The sequence below is a fragment of the Bacillus rossius genome, chromosome 1, assembly GCF_032445375.1.
Source record: "Bacillus rossius redtenbacheri isolate Brsri chromosome 1, Brsri_v3, whole genome shotgun sequence".
Classification (NCBI taxonomy): domain Eukaryota; kingdom Metazoa; phylum Arthropoda; class Insecta; order Phasmatodea; family Bacillidae; genus Bacillus; species Bacillus rossius.
Window position 1 is genome coordinate 259,688,080 of NC_086330.1, and position 24,493 is coordinate 259,712,572.

Genomic DNA, 24,493 nt, shown 5'->3' on the forward strand with positions numbered 1-24,493 from the left:
GGAGCATCCAGCCTCGGGCTGTGACTAGGTCTGACAGGGAAGAGACGGCCACAGAGCGCACTGGATAGTATCCCCACACCAAGACTGTCCTAGTCCACCTGGAGACAATAAAATAAATTAAAGTTATTTATTTAAATGGATGAGTGAAAATGAAAATATAATAGCCCTTGGGGATACAAAATAAACAAATCACAAACATGTAATTAATTTAAGTTACATTACACTGACTCTACTTTCCCCTTCATCCTCCTTTGTCCTGATAGACACGGCCTAGCGCATGCAAATATACAATGCCGGTAAGTTATTCCAGGGCATGCAGAAGGGAGGGGAGGATTGTTAAGTCACATCGGGCTTTAGTACAATTAAATTAAAAAGTGAGAAATATATATGGAACCATAAAAAAAGAGGTGTAAATTGAAGTAAGATAAAAAAACTCTGTAACACATTTTCATAATCATTTAAAAAAATTTGATTGAAATTTATTTTTTATTAAACTGATTTAATACATAAAAATATAGTATACATAATTTTAAATCATAATCACATAAATTGTTATATAAAAACAATGTATGTATAATGTTGCAGAAAACAAATACAAATTTCTCAATGAATCATTTTAACTTCAAACATTTTACTTTATTTTAATTCAATTAAATTTTTTTGTTGAATCCCACTTGGTGTATCTATTGGTAATGAATAATTAAATAAACATATTTGATTTAAAATTAATCACATATCATGAATAATTTTTCGAATAAATGCAAAGGCAGATCCCTAGTATTGATTCTAACTCATTTCCTTGGGGGCGAGCCTTTGGTGGCATTGCCAGGCCATGACCTGACACAGTTGCATGCGACCCATATGCAAAAATTTCCACTTTGGGTAAAAAAAAATTAACATTTCACTGTTGTTGTATGCTTAAAAAACTAGCCTGTATTTTTTTTTTAATAAATATGTAACGAGTATACGTATATAAATTGTTTAATTTAATATCTCAGCAGTAAGTGTAAATAATCATGAACTGCGCCATGCGGCTACACAGCTAGCGGACGTGGCTGTCTGCTGTCGGGCTGTGGTGCTCTGCAAGATGGGGAATCTAAAAATAAACCAGCCAGAGAGAAAGCGGGGTAGGGAGTGCATGCATGTGTGAGTGCATGTGGCCATGCAGCAGTGTTCATGGTTCTCCCCCCTCCACCTCTCTCGTGAAATGGCACCGGTACACAATTATCACGTCTAACTCGACAGGTTTTTGTCATGCAACTGTGTCCAAAAATTGTTTATGCGTGAGATTTCATATGCTTTCTACTGCAACAATTCATTCACGACAAAACTAGTTTAAAGAACGTGCTTGTTTTTATCAAAGAAACTGACCAACTTTTTGTTCACAAGGAAATAGCCTGCGGTCTGTTCTCTCTCAGAGAAGACAGGATGGGAAAATTGGTTATAAAAATAGCATTCTTTTCCCTTGCATTTTTTGTTAGTGTTAGGGGTAAGGAGTAGGAAGGGCCATAAGGAAGAAGAAGAGAAATACGAAGGACATCAGTGCCTTTCTTATGCGCAGTAATCTGAGGCATGGACCATAAAGACTGGAGACAGTCATATGACGCGACTCATAATCGAGGGCAACCCTTACAATGAAAATGTTAGACTTTTTTTTTCCCAAAATTAAGGGTGCAACCCATACGAAGGGGTGACCCTTCTGCACATTAGGGGTAGACCCACTAAAGCTCTAATTTCAATAAATAAGATTCAGTTGTGTCTCGCCTAAAATCAATCAACTTTATTTAACTAGGCAATTAAATGTTCAAGTTTACTATTCGTCACAAACATGTATCACAATTGCTGATGAATTGACAGTTCAGTCAAAAGTCATTTGAAGGAAAATGGCTACAGTAACCTCTTCAGATAGCACCAAATATTTTTGCAGACATTATGAGAAATAACACACTCACAAAGTAAATTCTTAAATCATTTACACTTTTTCGGTGCCCAGAATATGTTGGCATCACATCCTGTCAGTAAGGACAGGGAAATATGTACTTCAGTTTTATGTAATTAAATTAGGACATTTTTATCTAGCTGCCGGAAACAAACACTTCTGCCTCCTGTTCCTTCCGGAGAAACTATTTACCTAGGGACTAGAATGTCTTGGACAATTCCTACTTAGAGGTTCGAATTCTGCGCACTTGGTGCAGTATTTACAGATGCCAACAAATATTTGAGACTTACAAACAGGAAGCCACTTCCAAATATTCTTAAATATTTTATAATGCTTAAAATAGCAAATACAAGACATAAATAAAATACAGAAACATAGTAAGAGAAACAGAAATAATTTCAAATGATCATGGTTTAAAATTCCCAATGACATCATAGCTTAATCATATATATAAGCCGTCTGTAGAAGATAAATTCTGACATAGAACAAGATGATACAGTTAACTTTCTATCCTCCTTGGCATAACCCGTCTGCTTAGTGAAGCTCACAGCGACTTGTAAACTAACAGCACTTGTAGATTGGGCGTTTCATATAAACTTTATTATTTGAGACAAGATTTTATGTGTTTTTTTAGGTAAAGTTTGTTTATATAATAAGAAATTTTGGTGCAATTATTTTTAATTATTTTATGAACTCTGTTTATTCATGAATATAACACATTTTTCAACAAATACAACAAATGTTAAAATAGTGTCACTTTAACTGATACATGATGCACTTTTACAAGCATATCTATCTACTGGGAACCATAAAAATATATCAGCTAGTATATGTGTGTTTGAAAAATGTACCAATATAAAATGTACAAAATATAAAAATTAGTTATTAATGACAGTTGCAATTAAATAAAGCAAAACATTTTTCATTCTAATCCGTACATACATTTTGGTACAAACTCCATGCTAAATAATTTACATTCATTGAATTTAATAAATTAAAGCTTGCATCTCTGTCATTTGAATTGAGTTTTGATTGATTTCATGATTTTTTGTTGAATTTTGGTGCTTTATGGTGTTTTAAGTGCATTTTGGTGTTATATGGTGTATTGGAATGCTTTTCGACGTTATTTTGGCTTTATCACAATTTACCATATAATCTTGTCCGTATTTATTACATATTTAAGCAAATTTTGCAGCTACATATATTCTACACATTATCTGCAATATTTGAGAATTTGGGCAATTACTCATAATTAGGGGCATGCAGATTTCACGAAAAGATTTTGAGACTAAATGAAAGTTAAAACACTGTAGCATCGTCTTTGTTCCGTGATTGAGTGAGTTTCTCCCAGGTACATATCGATTGTAACAACACCAATCACATTGATTCAGTGCGGAAGTAAACGCGTCCTGAGTGGCCCGTTCAAATAAGGCAACGACTTCTCTCGCAGACGGCCGCCAATCACAAGGAAGAAACCACAGGTGCGGGTATACCTTGTTGCAGTCTAATAAGTGTTCAGATCTTGTCGCGAAAAATGCCTGCCCCTACTCATAATTCAAACTTTTGTTTGACTAATTGCATCATGGTCACTTACTAGTAAATAATTTTCCATGTTTTCACAGCTGAATATTTTATAAAACTTAACTGATACTGTTCCAATTTCAAAATATTTCACTGAAAACTAGAATTACAAAAACCTTAAACTGAACATGGTGGGCAAGTTTAAGCCTTAAAGTGAACAGAAAAACTTGGAAATTATAACCTCAAAATAACCACAGGTCACATAATATTTTATAATTGTAAATAACCCTCATAAATTAGTAGCTTTTTTTTTTTCCACATTCAAAATGAGAACAAGTAACACATAACACAACCAAGATGCACACAATCACATCCATGACGCAGTTCATGTCTGATAAAGTTCGCTCCCACGCACTAACCAATAAGAAGCTCGTAAAGGGGGAGGAAAGCACAAGTTCAAGAAGTTTTTTTTCAAGCATCCCAGAGGAATAGAAAACATAATTTCACCCAGTGAAAGTTGCGATCAGAAGGCCTAGTCAGGGGTGTATTTGTGTTAGTGAGGCAGGATGATAGTTGTAACGCTCGCTGGTGTTTCTAGAATGGTATATAGCCCTTAAACGCAGTCTTCTCCCCGAGCATAGGACAACTATGAGATATGAGCTGTGACCCTAACATTAAATAGCAGAGAAATTAAGATAAAGGTGTAATGCAAGTTCCTTAAATGCTTTTAAGAATCTCTTGTGTGCGTCATGACTAAAAATTATTCTGAAAAAACACATTTGTATTAATTTCACACTTTTAAAAATACAGCTTGTAAATGAAATAAAGAAAAAGAATTATTCATCTGCCCTAAGCATATTCTTAAAAGATTTCATAAAGAAACATTTTACTCATATCTTGAGCAGTTGTCAAATTGTGTGATTATTTTCTGAAGCTCTGCACATTGTACATGTGCCCGAGTAGGCAGGGACCTTAAGATAGGAGAGAGAAAAATCATAATATTCCATCTTTTATTCAACAGTTTTTAGGTGGGCTGATCATCCTTAAGGCTGGAGTGTTTACCCGAGCATCATCACCGTGAGATGACCATGGCATGACAGGCAGATTGGGTGAGATGATGAATACCATTGCCTTACGTAGTATGGTGGTGAAGGCACAAAACACCCTGTCCTGGACCATATTTTTAAAGGAAATGTCCCATTATTTTTCTGTTATTCTTACATGAACATTATTGGAAGTATTAAAGCAGACACAAAAATACGCTGTGTGTTAAAATTAACAGATTTTAATGATCTTTCATTTCTTTTTTTTTTTCTTTTTTTTTCTTCCGATTTTTACATTTTGGTCAAAATGTCCAATTTTTTGACGGTTCCCGAGAATGTATTCGTAAAATCACTGCTTCGTTAAATCCGGGGTTCGTGACATCGGGGTTCTAGTGTATTTAACTATGGAAAGCAGAAAACGTACATGTAAACTAACATATTTTCTTTAGAGGTGGCCTGTAGGGCGACGGACTTGTCATGAAGGTTGAAGTGGGTTTAACGCAAAGCCGTCTAGCATTGTGAGTGACAGCATCCTGCCATTGTACGGCTGGTTAGCGAGTAGCGGTTTGGGAACGGGGGTTGAAATGAACTGAAAATTTCGGAAAACATCTATTACGACCCCTCTATTACGACCCTATTCCTGGGAACCGTGAGGGGTCGTTTCAGAGAGGTTTGACTGTAATTATGTGCTTTGCTTTACAAAGCAAAATCTAAAATACTGTATCTATATTAACTTATTAACAAAAGAAAGAGTTTCTCTGTCTGTCATTCGTGTCTCGTGGAGAAAGAGAGGTCTAGAGATGTGAGATTTGTTACGTAGATTCTTCTTAGTTTTATTTTTAAGATGTGTAACTCTTAGTATACACAATTTGGTTGGAGTGATTTTGTGGATGCAACGGAAGTAAAGGAACGAAAATGTGTAACCATGGTGCTACCATCTGTATCAGATGGCACAAACCAAAGTTCACAAAGCCAAAGGGAAACATTTTAGTATTAACTATTTCATGAATTTTAACAAGAAGGCGAGTATTTTAAAAAAAATACTAGTCGAAAATCAGGTCCAAAGCTTTCAACGGAGCTGTTTCATCATATAGTTTAGAATTTCAATCTGCAAATGGAATGATTCTATAGTCAACGAAGCTGCTTCAGCGAATTCTAGCAGCAGGTGCAGAAACTACATGTGATTTAAATCCAGAAATGTAGCTGAAAACACAATTTGCATATATTTATTATGATCTGCATTATTTTAAAAAAAATTCTACCTTAAATTTTGTCTCCTAGTTTCGTATTATAAGTGTATTTGCAAAATGAGAACACATGAATTTGCTTGGCACCAAGGTTAGACGTTACACATCGCTAGCACGTACTGGAAGACTTGCTCACGTGTTTTTTTTTTTTATTAATATTTTCAACAATTTTTAACCACATTGATCTTGATGACCTCCATGGCAATGGCCATTACATCGTTGATGGCTTATTCACTTTCACATACTCTTTTTGTAATCATCTGTGCCCTCATATCGGCACACTATTGTTAGTTAAATAATATGAATTGGAAGGCTTTAAAAAACAATCAATCCAAGATGGTGTTTTTGTTTTATATTTATTCTGGTTTACCTTAGTTTAAGCGATTTTTTTTCCATGAGTTGAGTTTCAAAATTTGATTAAGTTTTTGTTTTCTTTGTTCGACGCACGGCACTGGAGTACCCATTAGGAGGGTCATGTTTAATGCCTATGTTCGCCTGAAGACTGCTGCAGCAAAGTGCGGATTCATCAATTTCGAAATAATAAAAATTGGTACAGCTGAAAATCTCTTGGAATCAAGGTGGCATTTTACGCTTAAGAATGCAGTGGAGAACTTTGGTGCAGAACTTTAGATGTTAACACCACATTTAACCTGACAGGACTATGCACTCCTGAGCCCGAGGTGACCCATCAGTCACCACCCACTCTTTGCTTACTTGAACCTCCCGTCCGTTCATAGTTGTGTGTGCATCGGCAGTGTTACTAGTGCATTCTTATTGCTGTGTATTTTTTAGGGTTTATGTATTAGAATAATACATTTTATTTAATGATGCCTCATTACTAGAAAAAGATTTTATTTTTTTTAAGGCCACTTTCATTTTTTAAACAGGAAATTTCGGTGTTATTGCTTTTATTTTTCATGAAATCTGTTTATTAAAAAATATAGTATATTACTGAACAAATATGATGCTTAAATGTTCCATGATACTAATTTCTCCAAAACAATGTAGTTTTGACTGATACGTGCTATTGTTACGAACGCAGGCAAGACTGTGACACGCACCAGGTTCGGAGCTGGCTGGCGGTCCTACGCACCGTCCACTGACGTAAGGCATGCCACACATGCCTGGCCGGATTACAAGGGTCCTCCCTATCCCCCTTCCGCTCTCCTCGCACCATCCCGTTTCAGGCCAATGACCCTACTAGCGGCCTGGGAATTCTGCGGGTTTCCCAAGGCTGCCACGAGGAGTGGCGTGGAATAAGCATCGCTTTTCTGGGTGTTTCAGGCATCGGGTTGGCCAGGAATGATGCGACACATCACAACCAACCTCGTCCCTTTGAGCAGGTTGCTACAGGTATATACCGTATTTACTCGTGTATAGCGCGCCCTCGTGTATAGCGCGCACCACGATTTTTACAACAAATTCCAAAGAAAAAAAATTGTTTTTCCCGTAAATAAATTGTACTAACATTTTGTGGTACCTGTTAAGTAATTACGTATGAAACAAATGATAATTTAAATTGATGTGTGGTGATGCGTCAGGAAAATACTTAAACTCTGCTGTGTAGACGGAAGATAATGAAGCGCTGTATCGTCACAACTGGTACGTGGGCGGGAGGAAGGGAGGGAGGCAGGCAGGAATGTGACACGGAGGACTAGATGACTCACCGGTAGCAGCTGCGACAAAGCGAAGGAAGTTGAAGGGGGGGGGACTGGTGTCAACATTCTCTCTCTCGCTCTCTTTTTTATTTTACTAGCTGTGTTGGCTTTCTGTAGAGGGGGAGGTTTAAAAATAAACAAGAGACCTGCGAGCTTGCGCGTGCACGTGTGTGTGTGTGTGTGTGTGTGTGTGTGTGAGAGAGAGAGACCAGGTTGTGTGCGTGCGTGTGTGTGTGAAAGAGAGGCCTTGTTGCTTGTGCGTATGTGTGGGGGGCTGGCCAGAAACGTCACCCGTCACCGGCAGTTAACGACTTCCACTCCCCGCCGCATCTACTCACTTTTTTTTTTTTCCGTGTATAGCGCGCATCCTTATTTTTTTCCTTTACTGGAGGGGAAAAAAGGGCGCGCTATACACGAGTATATACGGTAAGTGATGACGTCAGGCTCCGCGGGAGTGCCAAGAGTTCAGAGAGTTTACAGAGTTCCACGAGTGAAGGAGTGTGACATCGGCGAAGAGGGTGAGAGACCCCCTCGACAGCGGCGTGACGAGGAAAGACGGAACCATGAGTGTGCAACTGAGTGGCGTGAGTCTGTGTGGGAGAGAACAGGCACGAGGTAAGGGGTGAATCACTGTCGAGCCTAGCTCCAGTGAGGAGTGCGAACTGTGGAACTTGACAGACATTGAGTGACTTGAGAATAAACATTTTTAAGTGCAAGTGATTGGTGAACAGACGTTTTTAAGTACAATTATTTAATAGAAATGTAAATATTAGTAATTAATAAAACTGTAATAAAACTTAAAAAGGCTGTTTCTTACAAACCCAGTTTCCCCACATTATACTCTTAACAATATAATTTTTAAATATAATGATTAGTAATAAGCACATCTAACTTTTTGGAACAATGAAAATAATCCTGTTAAGTATTTCTGAGTTTGAAAAATGTTCTAAGGTCGTAACGTAAAAATTAGTAACTAATAACAGTTGCAAGATTTAAAAAATATATTTTTCCAATTTTTTTTTTGATAAATAAATTAATTTCCTTGAATTTAAAATTTAAAAGATTCAGTTTTTGTAGTTAGCGTTAAGTTTTGATTGAAAATGCTGCTAAGTTTAATGATTTTTATTGCATTTTGGCACTTTGAGGTGTATAAACTTCAATGTTGGTCTCATATGGTGTACTGACATGCTTTTCAATGTTATTTCAGTTTTATCGCATTTCACCATATAACTTTGTCCCTGCTCATAACTATAAATTCCTAGACAAGCAATGTCATAATTAAATATTTTTATAGTTCATACGTAAATGTCTTTAGTTAATTATGTCATGTGATATTTATACTTCAGGTTTAATTACTTGTCTGTAATATTGCCTAGGCTATTTTTTTTAGTTTTTTAGCTTTTAATATTGTCTGGATTTGAGCATTTGTAACAGTCGCAATACTACGCGGCAGCACGCAAAACCTGGCCAACTATTGCCATCCCTCCCCCCACTTGACTTTAATCAATCAGAAAGGACTTTTTTTTATTTGAATCAAATATTAAATTATTCATAAATATCAAACATTTTTCTAATCTAATTTTAACATACAGTAAAACTTTTTTTTTTCCACATTTCACAGGGTTCAATAAAATTGGATCCAAAACACAGTAAAATGGAAAAGAAAGCAAAAGTAATATGTATGGAACCATAATGGAGAGGTTTAAAATCAGAGAAAATAAAAAAAACTGGAAATGCATTTTCTTAAACCATTAAAATTAATTTTACGTATGAAAATTAATTTGTTGATCCAATGGATTAGAAACATAAAAATAGAGTATTATTAATGATTTTAAATCATAATCACATAACATTTGTTACATATAAAAACAAATATATATGTATAATATCCAGATATATCTCACTAAAGCACTTTAACCTCATACTAGTTATATACCGGTATTATTTAATTTTATTTTTTGTGAATGATTTTCACTTTGTGTATATATTCAAAAAAATGTTTTAACATAAAATAATTCACAGATTTGTAATACTCGCAGTCGCAGACACTAGCGAGCTCCAGGAGCTGGTCTCTCGGCTCTGACAGCATGCTGCTCACACTGGAGCATGCCTGATGTGGAAGTTGACCACGTACTCAGCGTTGGTGCGCTGCACGCTGATTGCGAAGGGGTCAGAAGGGTGGAAGGTGAATGCGACGAGGCGGCGGGCGGAGGGCGGGGGGTTGCGGCCCAGCATCCCGGCGTAGATGCGGAACTTGAGCAGGCCGGAGTCGCGGGCGTAGAACCTGGAACAGCACAAAGCGGGCGTCTCGACAACCACGAAGCAGTAACGCATTGCACCAGCATCAGGGAGGAGCTAGAGACCATGGCAGATACCTTCCCAATTTCCCTGACTTTTATAATGTATGTCCATCTGTGATGACTTCATTTTCGATGAGACGTAAACACCTAATGCTGCAGCTGCAGCTGCAGCTGATTTGGAACAAAAATGGGAATACCACACCATCAGAAATCTCCTACGTCTAACGAATATAAGATCCCATTTTGAGTTTTTAAATGTGTACAATTATTCAGAGAAGTGGCACAGTGGTAAGACATTAACCTCACCTTCCAGAGGATCCAGGTTAAAATCCTGGTTTGGTATTCCTGATTGGATTTCCTTGGTTTCATGGCAAATGCTGTAATCCATGGCTGGTCTGTTCCCCAACACCCAGTTCTGTATCGGTGTGTGTGACCATCTCTAATAAGGCGTTAATATTAAACTAAATTTATTTTTTTTAATTTGTGCAATATCAATGGATTAATTTATGAATACGGGTGTAACTTCTCATTAATATCGCGATCATTACAGACAATTCAGTGTGATGAGGTGAGGATGACACATTAACTGAATGCTAGTTCTGTAAATGGAAGAAAGCCAAGAAAACCCACTGGCTTCAATTATCCGCTTGGAAAAAAAAAAGGGTGTAACACAATTGGGAGAAGAAGCCAGATCACCTTGGAGAAAGTCGAGTGACCCCTTTTCGACCCCTTAATTATATTTTAGTGAACCTATCTTACCCATCTAACAAATAAATTGTTATACTTATAATAGTTTTGATATAATCACTAGTGTGAATGCACGGTACTTGGAAGAAAGGACACAATTGAGTGCCTGAGAAAGAGAAGGGGCTACACCACACAATCTTCAATATCAACCTTTGTACAGTTCTTGTTAGTGCTGCTATCAGTAAGTGATATGTGGAACTATTTGGACCTGTGCATATCCCCTTGTCGGTTTATACACAGTTGAAGATAGAGAATTTCTAACGGCAGCTGTACTGTTAGACAGAGAAGGGTCCATGCCACTCGGCCAGTGGCTGGGGAACAGCTCAGCTGCTTTGTTATACTCACACTCGTGCTTGTAAACAAAACTAACTTTACTATGTAGTTGCTAACCTAAAAATGGTGACTAATGATGTGAATGAAGATGTTGGTGTATTTAGACCTAAAAAAAGTGTAAGAAACTTTGATAAATGGAAGAGAAATATGTTGCTAAAAGACTGAGGAACAGTGGTGAAAGTTATGTAAGTGATAACACTAAAAAACCATGTGACTGTGTTATGAAAAATGAAAAAACCAAACAAGGTTGGTGTGAGTTTCATACATTAATAGACATAGACAAGGATAATCTTATCATAGGTTTCATAAGTTAGGTGACTGTAACTCGCAAAATTCTTTTTTGTGGGGACTTATCAAGCAAAGTGCCTGTAATCATGCATACATAAACAAACGTACCAATACAAATAAGTCTAGGAGAACACAATCATTTAGTTATATTCTGAAAAATGGAGAAGGGAAAGATGTTTGAGTGTGTTTAAAATCGTTTTAGACACTATTTCTATCTCAAAAAAAAGAGTTGCAGTCGTAAGAACTGGAGATCGGCATAAGGAAACTGTGAGTCCTCTAGGCTCGAGTGATGAAGAAATTGAAGATGAAAATCAGTCACTCCTTTCAAGTAAGCCTATTTTACCTCATAAAGATAAACGTGGCAAACACGGTAATGTGAAAAAACTTAACGATTCTCAAACTGATTTTGTAATGAACCACATAAAACAATTTTCTCTGTATACCAGCCATTACAGTAGAAAAAAAATTCCTAACAAAGATACATTATAAGTGTATAGTCAGTAAGTAAAATATACAGAATTTACATGAAAGAGTTTAAAAACCGATCTGGTGATGTTATAGGATTACCTGTTAAATATAAAAAATATGTCTATTTTTTTAATCAAAAATTTAACATAGGATTCAAACTCCCCATATCAGACTCTTGTTCAGTGTGCGATAAATGGAAATTTAAGGAAATAGATCTTATTCCTTGTGCTGTTTGCCTTCACCAAAGAAAGCAACATGAGGTATAAGTTGCTTTCAGATGCTAAAAGCGGACTCCCAAAGTTCTACTTTTGACTATTGTGTCATAACTTATGATTTACAAGCAATGCCACTACCTAAAATTCCTACTGAAAAATTATTTTATCTAAGGCAACTGTGGGTCTATAATCTAGGTTTTCATGTTTGCAACAATATCAAAGGTTTCATGTGTATGTGGCCAGAAAACATAGTTTCTCGTGGTGCCTGTGAAATTGGGTCTTGTGTTAATAAAGTCCTATTGAACACTCAAAAGGTGGAAAATAAAAAGAAGTTGTAGTTTTTTTCAGACTCTTGCGGTGACCAAAATAAAAATATGGTACTGTTCACTTTATATTACATGTTAGTCCATATTGGTAAATGTGATGAAATTATTCATTCTTTTCTTGTTCCTGAGCACACTTTCATGCCTAGTGACAGTGACTTTGGCATTACTGAGAAAACATCCCAGAAACAAGACTACGTTTTTTTGTGTAGATGATAGGAAAAAAGGTTTTCTGAGAATGCAGAGTGTAAAATCAATTCACAGTGGTTGACATGGACAGCTAAAATTTTTTAACTTAAAAACACTGTTAGATACAGTGGCAAAAGACAATAAGAGTGACGATAAAAATAAAGCTGATATCAGAGATGCTACATCAGTGAAAGTGTCTAAAAATAGTCCAGGGTACATTTTTTTGAAATACACTTATTCAGGACTTGAGTCATGGACTAAGGTCCACATGTTCAAAAACAAACCTGGTCATCAAGACCGAAGAATCTCTGACTTAGCAATGTTGAAAGAGGCTTTGGAGAATGTGCCATACCTTTATCCTGAGGGAAGAGAAATCAACTCCCTGAAGCACCGTGACTTACTGTCCCTCCTGCCTTTCATACTTTTTTATTCAAACCTCATTAAAATAAAAAAAATGTATTAGGTTCTGTTGTAATTTAAGCATTTTTATAATCCAAAACAAAATTATCTGAACTAACACCTTACTTTTATTAAATATGACATCTAAATTTGAATTGAAATATTATTTTTTATATATATAGTATGTACGTATGCACGTATGTACGTACCATGTCATAAAAAATTCAAAACTTTGTTAAAGGCTCTCAAAGATTTCTTTGGTGACTATTAAAAAGATATAAACCTTAGTAAGCATGTATTAATTTTTTTAATATTTTTAGCACAAATCTCTCAAAAAATATTGTTAAATAAAAAAAATTTTTGAAGAAAAAATGTATTGTTGAAGGTATCTACAAATAAATCATGAACCAGATCAAGGACTTTTTCAGGCACTTTTAATTAAATTTTCTTACAACTTTTCACATCACGGGGTTATTTTTTTATGTAAAAAGCAAAATCAAACATAGTACGAAAAAAAAATACCTTTCACAGAAACTTATCAATTTTTTACAAAGCTAAAACATTTTCTGGGATGAATTCCACGTGATTTAAGTGGACTGTCTTCAACTATTTATATTTAATATGCAGCTATAAACTGAAGTAAAGAGTCAAATACAAAATGTAAGTTAGAAAAAAGCTGCTTGATGTTAAAGTTGTGTGACTTCCAACAGAGCTACTGTTTAGAGTGGTCACTCCTCCATCAGTGAAATCACAGCTGTTACAAGTGTTGCATGCAGCGCACGATGGAGTGGTAAGGTCGAAAGCATATAGCTGCAAGTGGTGGCCGAAAATAGATAGCGCTGATGTTGAGAAGGTGTGCAGTGATTCAGCAAGATCGAACAAACCCACCCAAGGTACAAGAGGTTACTTGGATTCCAACTCTCAACCACAAACCAGAAATGACGTTTTGAGGGCAAATATTTTTGATAGTTACTTATTTGTGCTCCAAGTGACCAGAAGTTAGGAAATGTACGTACATGTCGTCAGCAGCAGTAATAACTACGTTACATCAGTACGCATGGAATACCACAGGTAATTGTGTCCGACAATAATACAGCCTTTACATCAAGGGAGATGAAACAGTTTCCTGATAGAAATGGCATAAAACTCATCCTAACCTCACCATTATACCCAGCATTAAATGGGCCACCTAAACATATAGTCCAGACTATCAAAGGTACACTCGGAAATGCAGGTTCATCCACATGATCAACACCGGGAGCATTAACACGTACAAGCTCCATAGAGATGCCTATGGGTCGACAATTAAGAACTACATTGGACTAAATTCATCCTTAAATCGAAGCAAGAGGATGAGATTGTAAATGTGCCAAATCAGTGCGGAAATAAGGTAGGAGACCCGATCTTATAAGAAATCACTCTGGAAAAGCAAATGGATTTCTGGAGTAGTGATATCTTACACATGTGGTCTCTTGTAGAGATAAGTGCCTCGTCTAGACATCATGTAGATCAATTACTTTGGAGGGAGCCATGGTACTGGCTGAGAAATGAGCAGCTGTCAATCTACTGTGATAAAATTTGCAAGTGTATTATGACTTATTATTTCATGTTGCCTGGCAAGGCCAACCTGAAATGTAACAAATATCTGATCTATAGTGGTTTAGAAATTGTTCCATTACATTAGAGGTACGAGTATTATAAGTAACATTTAAAATAATAGATTTTCAAATGCAAAGATCTAGCAAAATGTACTAATATTTTTATAAAGTAGAAGGAATATGATCATATTTAAATTCAATACTAATTGCATGGATGTTAAATATAATTGTTATACTCTATCATAATTTGCCTACTAATCTATTGTTAATTGTACATGTTGTCTCATATAAGTCATTTTCTACTAACATCACTTTATACACATCACAGCCCCACAGTTAATACTATTGGCTTGACGTAAGTAGTATGTACAGGTATCCAGGTATAAATTTATCAAAAGTCCCACCTCTACTTATTGCTATTAAGGTGGCCGCCTTGCTGTGTTGGCAAACAGCATGCAGAGCTCTGGGTGTTAACGCATCATTTACAAACCACCTAATATTTATTGAAAGTGTTTGATTACAAATAGCATTAAAATCCCATTGCACTCATCTTCACAAGTTTTATTTCATGATTTTGTCTATAACATGTACTTTTTTTACAGTGATATGGGCTAAAACAGGTGTTTACACAGACTTTTTAGGTATGAAAAATTATACTCATATGTTAATGGTATATGGAAGTGTAATGAGCCTTTTTCTTTAATATTTCTAGCATTAAATTATAGCATCACCACTTAAAGTCCCATAAAGGTGGTTACCGAAGCGAAGACTGCATGTCAGTTCTGTGCCTGGTGAGTAGAGGCAAATAGACATGTGACGCGCAAGCCAGTGACACCCTTAGTGCCCCTGTGTGCCAGTCAGGTGGCCCTCCCTAAACATCATGAATTCTATTGAGTGATGTGTTCTGCTTCTCAGAAAACAATTTCGGATTACAAATTTTGTGTAAAGGTTACATCTTAAGTGGTTTCTCAAAGTTAAATAAAAATAGGTCACATTTAGGTCACGAGAGACGATGAGAGGTAATACTGATGGGATGTTAATGGAACACAGAAAATATGAATGATTGGGGAATACAGGAGTATCTCAATAAAGCCCACTGCCACATTGAAAGTTTGTAATGTTTCCCACATGCAAAAAAATTTCAGGTTCAACGCCACTGTGGATCCAACCGGATCACCTTGGAGGAAGGCGAGTCGTCTGAGCTCTCGACCACAGCTGCCCCTTAAATAAAGTTGATGGCGATGGGTTCTCAGGGGCCGCCACCTAGGTATGGACGGCGGTGGCGACGCGAAATGCGGGCGGTTACCTGATTGGGTGTTCTCCGCAAGCCTTGGGCCGCTCCATCACAGACACCCACTTGTCGTCATAGCTGAAGAGGGACAGGTCGAGGTAGGGTGAGCTGCTGTACGACTGTGCACTGATTGGCAGTTGGGCCAGCAAACGCTTGGTCGCCTCCGTGAGGCCCCCAAACCTGGCGCTCACAATCGTCTGCTTGAAGCGTTGCTGGATCAGCCTGCAATTACAACTGCTCTTTTGCACCGACCATAGTGACTTTTCCAGCATATTTTCTATCACCAGTCCACTAATGGGCTAGTGATTTGTAAGAAGAATATGCTATCCTTTTCATGTACTTTCGAATAGAACCGACTCACCCACACAGACACTACAGTATGACACTGGAAAACTGACACCCTCGTTGTTGTGGCTTGTGGTGTTAAGAATCTGTTTACATGATTGTAGTGGCATGATGTTTTCCATGTTAATCAATCAGTTTGGTCCAACTCTGTAGGCACACTGGCTTACACGTTATACCACTTTGCAAATTTGTTAAAACTAAATTCCTAGCAACAAGATATGCAATAAAATAAAATGGTAACTTACAAAATAAAACATTTAGTAGAGCCAAGATTTAATGGACTTATATTCCAAACAACTTTGTTGTTAAATTTTTAATTTTTTGTTGTTATCATATTCATTTTTATAAGGTTAAATGTATTTAATCTCGTACGGCTATATTTGACATGTATCACTTTTTATGTATCAAAACAAGGCTTTATGTTACTGGTGCTACTAAACTTAAATAACTTTTTTAGCAGTGGCTGAGGAGAAATAAAAAAAGAATTAGATTGCTAGCTTGGCATTTATTTATTTCTGGTGCTAACATGCTTCTAAATTAAATTTTACTTTATCACAGTGTCTTATTCTTACAATAATATTTATATGAATAGTAAAAAAACTCAATATGTAATTTTGAAAGCCCAATTACTTTATGCATATCCTCGTAATGGATCAGATATGGCTGATTTTTAATTACTTAACTCTTAGGCCTAGTTAAGTTTAGTAACAAAAACATTTTTATTACTTTCTACTTTTTCAATATACTTAGAAAAAACATACACTAGAAAAAAAATATATATTTGTGCACATAGTAAATAAATGTTTAAATTTTGTAAATAAATTTCTGAACCAATGGTTTAAGAATAATCATGTAGGTTGGCTATATACAGTAAGTCCTCTATTTACGTCGTACCGATTTACGTCGTTTCGGATTAACGTCGCTAATGTTTGAGTACTCATGTTTCAATTTAAGTTGTCGCCGATTCACAATAACGTCGTTTACAATGACCGTAAATCTTTATTTTAACCAAAACACCGTATATAATTCGTTTATAATTCTTTGTTTCCTTCGGTAGTTAATTTATGCTATGTAGCGTAAGCTACACGTTCACCGCCTTATCTTATCATACATCATGAGGGACGCTTCCTGCTCTCCGCTGCTCTCCGCGCGGTGATGCAATACTACCAGCCCGCCCGCTCGGCCACCCACGTATCTCGCACGTAGAAGTGTTATCTACTTCCCGCAACGACACAGCATTTTCTCCTACCCCTTCCGGCCGACCTTGGGCCGTGGCCGGCCGGTGGCATGAAACATGGCTCATTTTGCGTCGTTTCTATTTACGTCGCGGTTTTCAGGAACGTAACCCCGACGTAAACCGAGGACTTACTGTACAAGTATATGTAGAGTACTTGTACGCCTTTAACTTACATGCACATGTTAGTACTTTATACAGTCTAAAGAACGTGATTTTAAGTGCATGAATCCAATTAATGCAAACTCATTTAGAGTTTCAAACTTTTTTTTAAACAGAGCCAAACTGTAAAGTAATACTCTATACTATTAAAAAATGTGTGTGTGGAGTCCACGCGTGACAGAAGTGAAACTTTGTGTTTATTAGGCATAGATAGAGATATATTATTAGGTAGTATTTTTTGATGAACAAGAGATAATAATTGAGAATAGGAAGGTTGTGGGTATGACCTCAAATGAAAAAATGCATCTTTCCGCATCCTGTACTCTTGCTTCCGTTCACTGGCACTATTTGGCGCCTCTTTTGGCGGTTTATTCCTATGTTGCCTTTGATAATACCTCGTATCTGCTTCTGCTTTTTTATTTTAATCAGGCCTAATGTTAAAGAACTATCTCCAGCTGAATAAAATGAAAGAACAAATAAAAATCTAAATTTAAAATTTTGAAAAACCCATGACAGATGTAAACGTGGCAATCGAAAAAGAATTAAATAATTTTTTTTGAAAAAACACAAACTAAAAAGAAGTAATTAAGTAAAGAAAGTTCAAAATAAAAGCATTTTAAAAAGGGTTAATTTGTCACGAAGTTTGTCATAGAAACAACAAACTATGACTTTTCATAGTGCTTCTTACCTTTATGTACCGTTTTGTTTCTCGTACAGATAGACACAGCCATAATATCAAATATAGGTACTACACATATTCCTACCTAATAATATAATAACAAATCCAAGAAAATACGTCGGGGCTGCCATTCCCTGCCTTGAAATTAATTGAAATGTTGCATTTTTATGAGTTTGTGACTAATTGAAATTGTGTCGCGTACGTAAATAAATGTACTCTTTAATTGATATAAATTACTGCATCTCTACGAGGCACAAAATAGCTTTTCTATACTGCTATATTTTAATTTAAATTGGGAACAGAGATGGCAATATTAATTGAGCAAGTAAGTGGTAAATTGTAGAGAAATTAAAAATTGTTGTTGGCTGTGCTGTGGCGATTTTAATACTGACTGAAAAAACACTGTCTAATACAAACCATAGACCATAGTACCATAGAGTAAAGAAACACAGCGATAAATAAACAGTGCAGCCAACTACACAAAACTAAAATTCTTACTGAATTACAAATAATATAGTCCAACATAAATTAACAAAATGTATGTTTTATTTGGTTCTTTTTGTGTAAAAATTTTAATTGTTTGTTTCTATAACTCGAGGGAAAGTTTACCTGGTTATTTTATCAAAAAAAATTTTCCCGAGAATACTTTTCCAGGAAACTGACAACTTGAACAATAAGACGACACCTCTAACGACAAGCAGGCCGTCGAACCTGGCGTGGATGTTGTTGGAGGGGGAGCAGGTGAAGGGGTGGCGCGCGTGCAGCCGTGCGTTGCGGAACAGGTCGCAGAAGCCCTCGAACAGCGCCAGCAGGTCCGGGGAGGTGTTCTCGTGCACCGCCAGCACGCGGGCGCCCGACACCTCATACGCCACCAGGAAGGAGGGGCGCGAGTTGGGCTCCGCCGCCTTCAAGGTCACCACGTCCTCGCCCGCGAACTTGATCAGCAGGTGGTCCTCGTCCAGCAGCTGCATCTTCCACATGCGCAGCGCGCGAAACTGCCGGCAGCACGGCAAGCAGGGCTCGTCAGGACACAGCGCGCTGCTTCCAGGCACGCATCCACCAGCCGTGCAATAGGCACTGTTTCAGTTAAATCTCTCCTGAAAATTCTCCCCATGGATTTGAGTAAAGTTCTGCACAATTATTGCAACATTTCTTTGAATTCATTCTACATCACATAATTTTTTTTTTCAAAAAGCATTAAAGCATGCACATGTCGTGATAGGGATTTATTTTACCTCCAAAATATGTGTATTTTAAGAATTTATTTTACTTGAGATACTGTTTCTTAGATTGAGTTTTCTTTACATGTGTATTGCTGTTGTTTTCCCCTACAAAAGCTAGGTAGGTAACAGCAGACCTAGGTCTCATACCATTGCCTCATTTCACTAAAAATAGAGGATGGTTGTGTTCAATTAGCCAAATTTAAAAAAAAAAACTTTACAACATAGGTAATTAAATTATTTAAATTATTTGCAAAAATGTGTTTCACATTCTGTCTAAATTCTAAAGCTCTTGCTAGTTGCAAAGTGCTATGAATTTAAAAATGTGTGTGCATGGACTCCACGTGCGACAAAAGTGAAACATTTGCTTATTAGATATAGATAGAGATGAATTATTTACATTTTCAATGGCACTATTCACATAAAAATTTATAATACTTAAAAAGTTAATTGCACCAATCAATAACACTTTTCCATATAAATAAATAAATTGTAGATACTTTTAATAAAATAAAAGAAATATGGTCAATCGTTAGCCCTTACGAAAACTGAGGGGTAGACAAAAACAAGCACTATTAAAAGAATTCTGTAGAATCACTGCTGCTTCATTTCTACCTCTTCCCTGCCGTCACCCCTTCCAGCCATTACAGCTAGCACATAGCATGCTACGCATACCTAACTAATCCCCTCCTCTCTCTGTTCCCCCACCACATGCCTAGCTATTTCCCTCCTCTCTCTGTTCCCCCACCACATGCCTAGCTATTTCCCTCCTCTCTCTGTTCCCCCACCACATGCCTAGCTATTTCCCTCCTCTCTCTGTTCCCCCACCACATGCCTAGCTATTTCCCTCCTCTCTCAGTTCCCCCACCACATGCCTAGGTATTTCCCTCCTCTCTCTGTTCCCCCACCACATGCCTAGCTATTTCCCTCCTCTCTCAGTTCCCCCACCACATGCCTAGCTATTTCCCTCCTCTCTCTGTTCCCCCACCACATGCCTAGCTATTTCCCTCCTCTCTCTGTTCCCCCACCACATGCCTAGCTATTTCCCTCCTCTCTCTGTTCCCCCACCACATGCCTAGCTATTTCCCTCCTCTCTCAGTTCCCCCACCACATGCCTAGCTATTTCCCTCCTCTCTCTGTTCCCCCACCACATGCCTAGCTATTTCCCTCCTCTCTCAGTTCCCCCACCACATGCCTAGCTATTTCCCTCCTCTCTCTGTTCCCCCACCACATGCCTAGGTATTTCGCCTCATGTGATCGGAATTTTCGAAACGGTCAAAAATTGTTACCCCCTCAGCAAAGAAAAATCACTTCAAAAATTGTTTGGGATGATATGAGAGTTGAAACATTAATAGTGGCACACTGCTGTAAAGATGCTATGTAATGGAACCTCACATAAGTTACATATCTACATTACCTCAAAGCAAATAGACTCACTTCCCATATCACACGCATGCACACTGACGAGAACAGAGCCTTTTGTTAGCTGGCAGTCGAATGTAATGTTTTCACAATGTTTTGAAAACAGGAACAACAAAGTTGGATAAAGATTGAATGGCCCAGAGGTTGTACAGCACAACAGTGTCAGCAAGTCTTCAAGAGGCTTACGGGGAATCTGCATTGCCTTACAGTAAAAGCCTTCACGAGGGATGCTAAAATGTGGCAGACATGTGTCAGCCAGGTCGTCCTAATGTCAGTGAAGAAAAAGTGTATGCTCTTGCTGGACCGTGATCGACGCCATACAATTCATAACCTGGCCCGAGAAACAGAATTAGCACATACAACTGTGCTTCACGTTCTGCAGGAACGCCTAGGCATGAGAAAAATTGCATCGCAATAGGTTCCTCACGATTTGACGGAAATGCAAAAATGGCTACGATACATCACTGCTCGTAACCTCTTGGAGCGCTATGAGCACAAAGGAGAGGCTTTCTTACGCCATATTATTACACTGGATGATAGATGAACAAATCGTATAAGCCACAACTGAAATACCAATCGAAATAAATGGCAAAATTATGCGTCATCCTGAACATTGCAAGTTCGTCAGAACCCCAGCAATATAAATGTTATGGTGATTCTTGTGTACAACTGTGATGGTGTTATCCTAACGCATACCGTTCCCCCACAGCAGACCATCAATGTGCAGTATTTAATGTTCATTTTTGGAACACAGCCTGCGACTAGCTTTGAGAAAAAACAGCGACACTTTCTGCAGAACCCACCCATCATTTTGCCGGACAATGCTCGGCCGCATGCAGCGCAAGCTGTGGCTAATTTGTTTGATCAATGAGACTGAGAAGTGCTGATACCATCTACCATACTTCCCAAACTTAAGCCCTTGTGACTTTGTCTGTATTCCTAAGATGAAAGAACCACTTCGGGGCATTTGGTTCAGAACTCTTCCAGAGATTCTTCAGGCAGTAGACCTCTCCATTCGAACCATCAACACATCAGGCGCAGCTAAAGGTATCCTACGACTTCCACATCACTGGCAACAGGTTGTACACAATGCTGGTGACTACACTGACGAACAGTAAAACATGGCAACATGTATCTCTTCTGTATCAGTTGTAAATAAATAGTTGCTACTTAAGTTCCAACCTATATTAAAAACGTGTGCATGATAGTAAAATTTTCAGAGCCTATTTGCAGAAACTAAACCCTTTCACCAAAAATCATTTAAGCAAAGAAAAGAATTTAACAAAAAGTAATTTCAAGAGGAAATAAAATGTATTAACTATCACAAATTAGTACCATTTTCCTTCCCAAAACACAAGCGATCACAGCAGTCACACCCGACACCTTGTAGCAACTACATTTTCCCACCTCAAGCAGATTCGAAACTGTGATAAGTATACTTTTTTAATTTATCTTTTTATTAAGTTATATAATTATGTGAAGGGATTATAATATAATAGGTTATAAGCAGTTTTTCATTCATATTTACAAATTTAAAATAAACCACTATTAGATCCTAAACCTTACATATCTATTTACTAAATGTATTATAGCTAGGTGATATAATATGAAGTAAAATGCCTTTTTAACGGGTAACCAAACAACATAAGTAATTATTACTTACCTAAACTTAACATTTTGAGAAATTTCCTAAAAGATATCCCTATCCCCACGGTTATGTTAGCTACTAAAACTAACCCTTCAGTACTTCAGGCCCACCTGTTCAAAATACTGGTAAAACTTGCGCAGCTCGTAAGGGTCCCCAGTCCTCTCCCTTATGTGGGCTGCTCGCCTGTACAGAAACACCAGGAGCCTGTGCTTCAAGGAGTTGATGGTGGTCTCCCTGAAGGCACGCTGGGCCTGAGTCGCAGGGTTGCCCTGGGGCACAACCGCGGATATCAGATAATCGTCGTCCTCGTAACAGAACCGTCCGATCGTGCGCACGTTGACAAACATGCCATCGAGCAGGTGAAAGATGTGTATGGTCTGGTGCTGAACGGACAGCACCGCCAGGGTGTCCTTGTACAAGTACAGACCCTGGTTGTGGGAAAGGAAGATCTTGTCCACCTTGAACGTCCTCGTGTCGCACAGACGGCCCTGCTCCAGGTCTATCAAGTGCAGCGAATAGTCCTCCAAGGGAGACCTGGGATTCGGCGTCACCGCCTCGTTGTTCGTGTAGATGTGGTGGAAGCGCGGCCGCAAGTCATCCGGTATGTACGCGGCGGAGCCCACAATCACGTACCTACCGTCGTCCGTGAACAGACTGCACTCGCGATTCAACTGCTCGCCGCTCTGCGCCACGTTGACGACCCACTTCAGCTTGAAGAACCTCTCGAACACCTGCGCGCGTATCTGGTGGCTCTGCCGGTCGCTCTTGTTGCCGACGTACTCGCCCCTGAGACCGTGCACCAGGTCCGCCGCCGCGGAGCAGCCCAGGTACAGGTAGATCTCCAACGAGGTCTGGTCCGCCGAGAAAGCGATGAAGTACTTGCCATCGGGGCTGAACTTGCGGAGGAAGCAAGGCGGTTTCTCCACGTTAACTATGGTGAAGTTTGGAAACACGTTCTGGTGGAATTCACGAGCAACATGAAAATGCGTGCCGGGCTTCTTGCAACCAAACGTTTCTCTTTTGATCAAACGAGTGACAATGTTCTGAGGAGGTATATTTCGAGGTTTTAGTGGATATCTACAAACCTCTTCAGTTTCATCTGTATCCATTCTCCAAAGAATGCAGTTGCGTAAACATTACAACTGTTTACAATTATTGCATTCGAAACAGACATAACCTACAAAATACGACAGCGTAATTGTAGCAGCACATACTTTAACGCTTTCGCCATAGATAAAAGATATTGTTTAAGGGCGCGGTTACACGGGAGTCTGAACCAAGGACCTTGAGTCTGAACTACTTCAGGTGAACATGTTCAGCTGTTGAGTGCGGTTACACACAGTCTGAACATGTTTCGTTCGAGGCCATTTCTCATTTAACTTAAACAGGTTGGCAAAGTAGCTCAGATCGACATATCTTCTACATTAGCCTCTGATTGGCTGGTTAGAATATAAACAGTCTTTTGCAGAAATTCTAGATGGAAAGTGTTTCTGGCACAAGTTCGAGTAATATTTTACCGAATGCAACAAAAAAACCAACAGATAATTATACATATTTTTTAATTTATCCTGACCTTAATTTTCTTAAAACTGAGATAGGTACTCTCGCTCAAAAAATAATAAAAAATAAGTTTAAAAATTTTACTGTGCATGTTTGAATTCCCGATTTGTAAAAAAATATTGAGCAATATGTAAACACATTTCATTTCTGCTGATAATGCTGTATAAACAAGTGAGAAAATCCCACGTTTTCTGGATGCAATTAAAAAATAGAGATCAACAACACAGTCATTCGTTGACAGTAGACAATCGGTTTTAGAGCTAAACACACTTTTCAGCAACTACCGTGTAACCGCACACTTTCGCGTTTGTAAACGTGTTTACTTAAACATGTTCACCTGAAGTAGTTCAGGGTCCCGTGTAACCGCGCCCTTAATCTTAGACCATAGATAATATGTAAGGTCTAAGGTTTTAATCAGAGATAAGTAAATGGACCACATGGAAAATAAACGCTTCTTCTTGAAGCTGGCATTCGCTAAGCAATATGGCGCCTATGTACCTGAGAAATTGTTTATATTGACGCCGTTCCCGCTGCCTGATTTGAATTTTACGTGAATTAGAAATGTTTTGATTAATTTTGATTTCAAGGGCGGGGTTCCTAGCCTCGTGGCTGCAGGCAGGGACGCGTTGGCAAAGGGCTCCCCGGGCTGTTATGGCCTCCCAGG

At 38.0% G+C, this 24,493-nt stretch overlaps 1 protein-coding gene across 1 annotated transcript; it reads right to left on the reverse strand.

The window, feature by feature from the left end:
• Positions 1–591: 591 nt before the first annotated feature.
• On the reverse strand, positions 592–23,565 carry LOC134527516 (DET1 homolog). The gene is made up of 4 exons (XM_063360251.1): positions 22,380–23,565; positions 18,691–18,974; positions 15,575–15,781; positions 592–9,692 (listed from the first exon to the last, which is right to left on the reverse strand). Exons 1-4 carry the CDS (start codon positions 23,376–23,378, stop codon positions 9,503–9,505), a joined length of 1,680 nt encoding a protein of 559 aa, XP_063216321.1. The 5' UTR covers positions 23,379–23,565; the 3' UTR covers positions 592–9,502.
• Between the last annotated feature and the right edge of the window lie 928 nt (positions 23,566–24,493).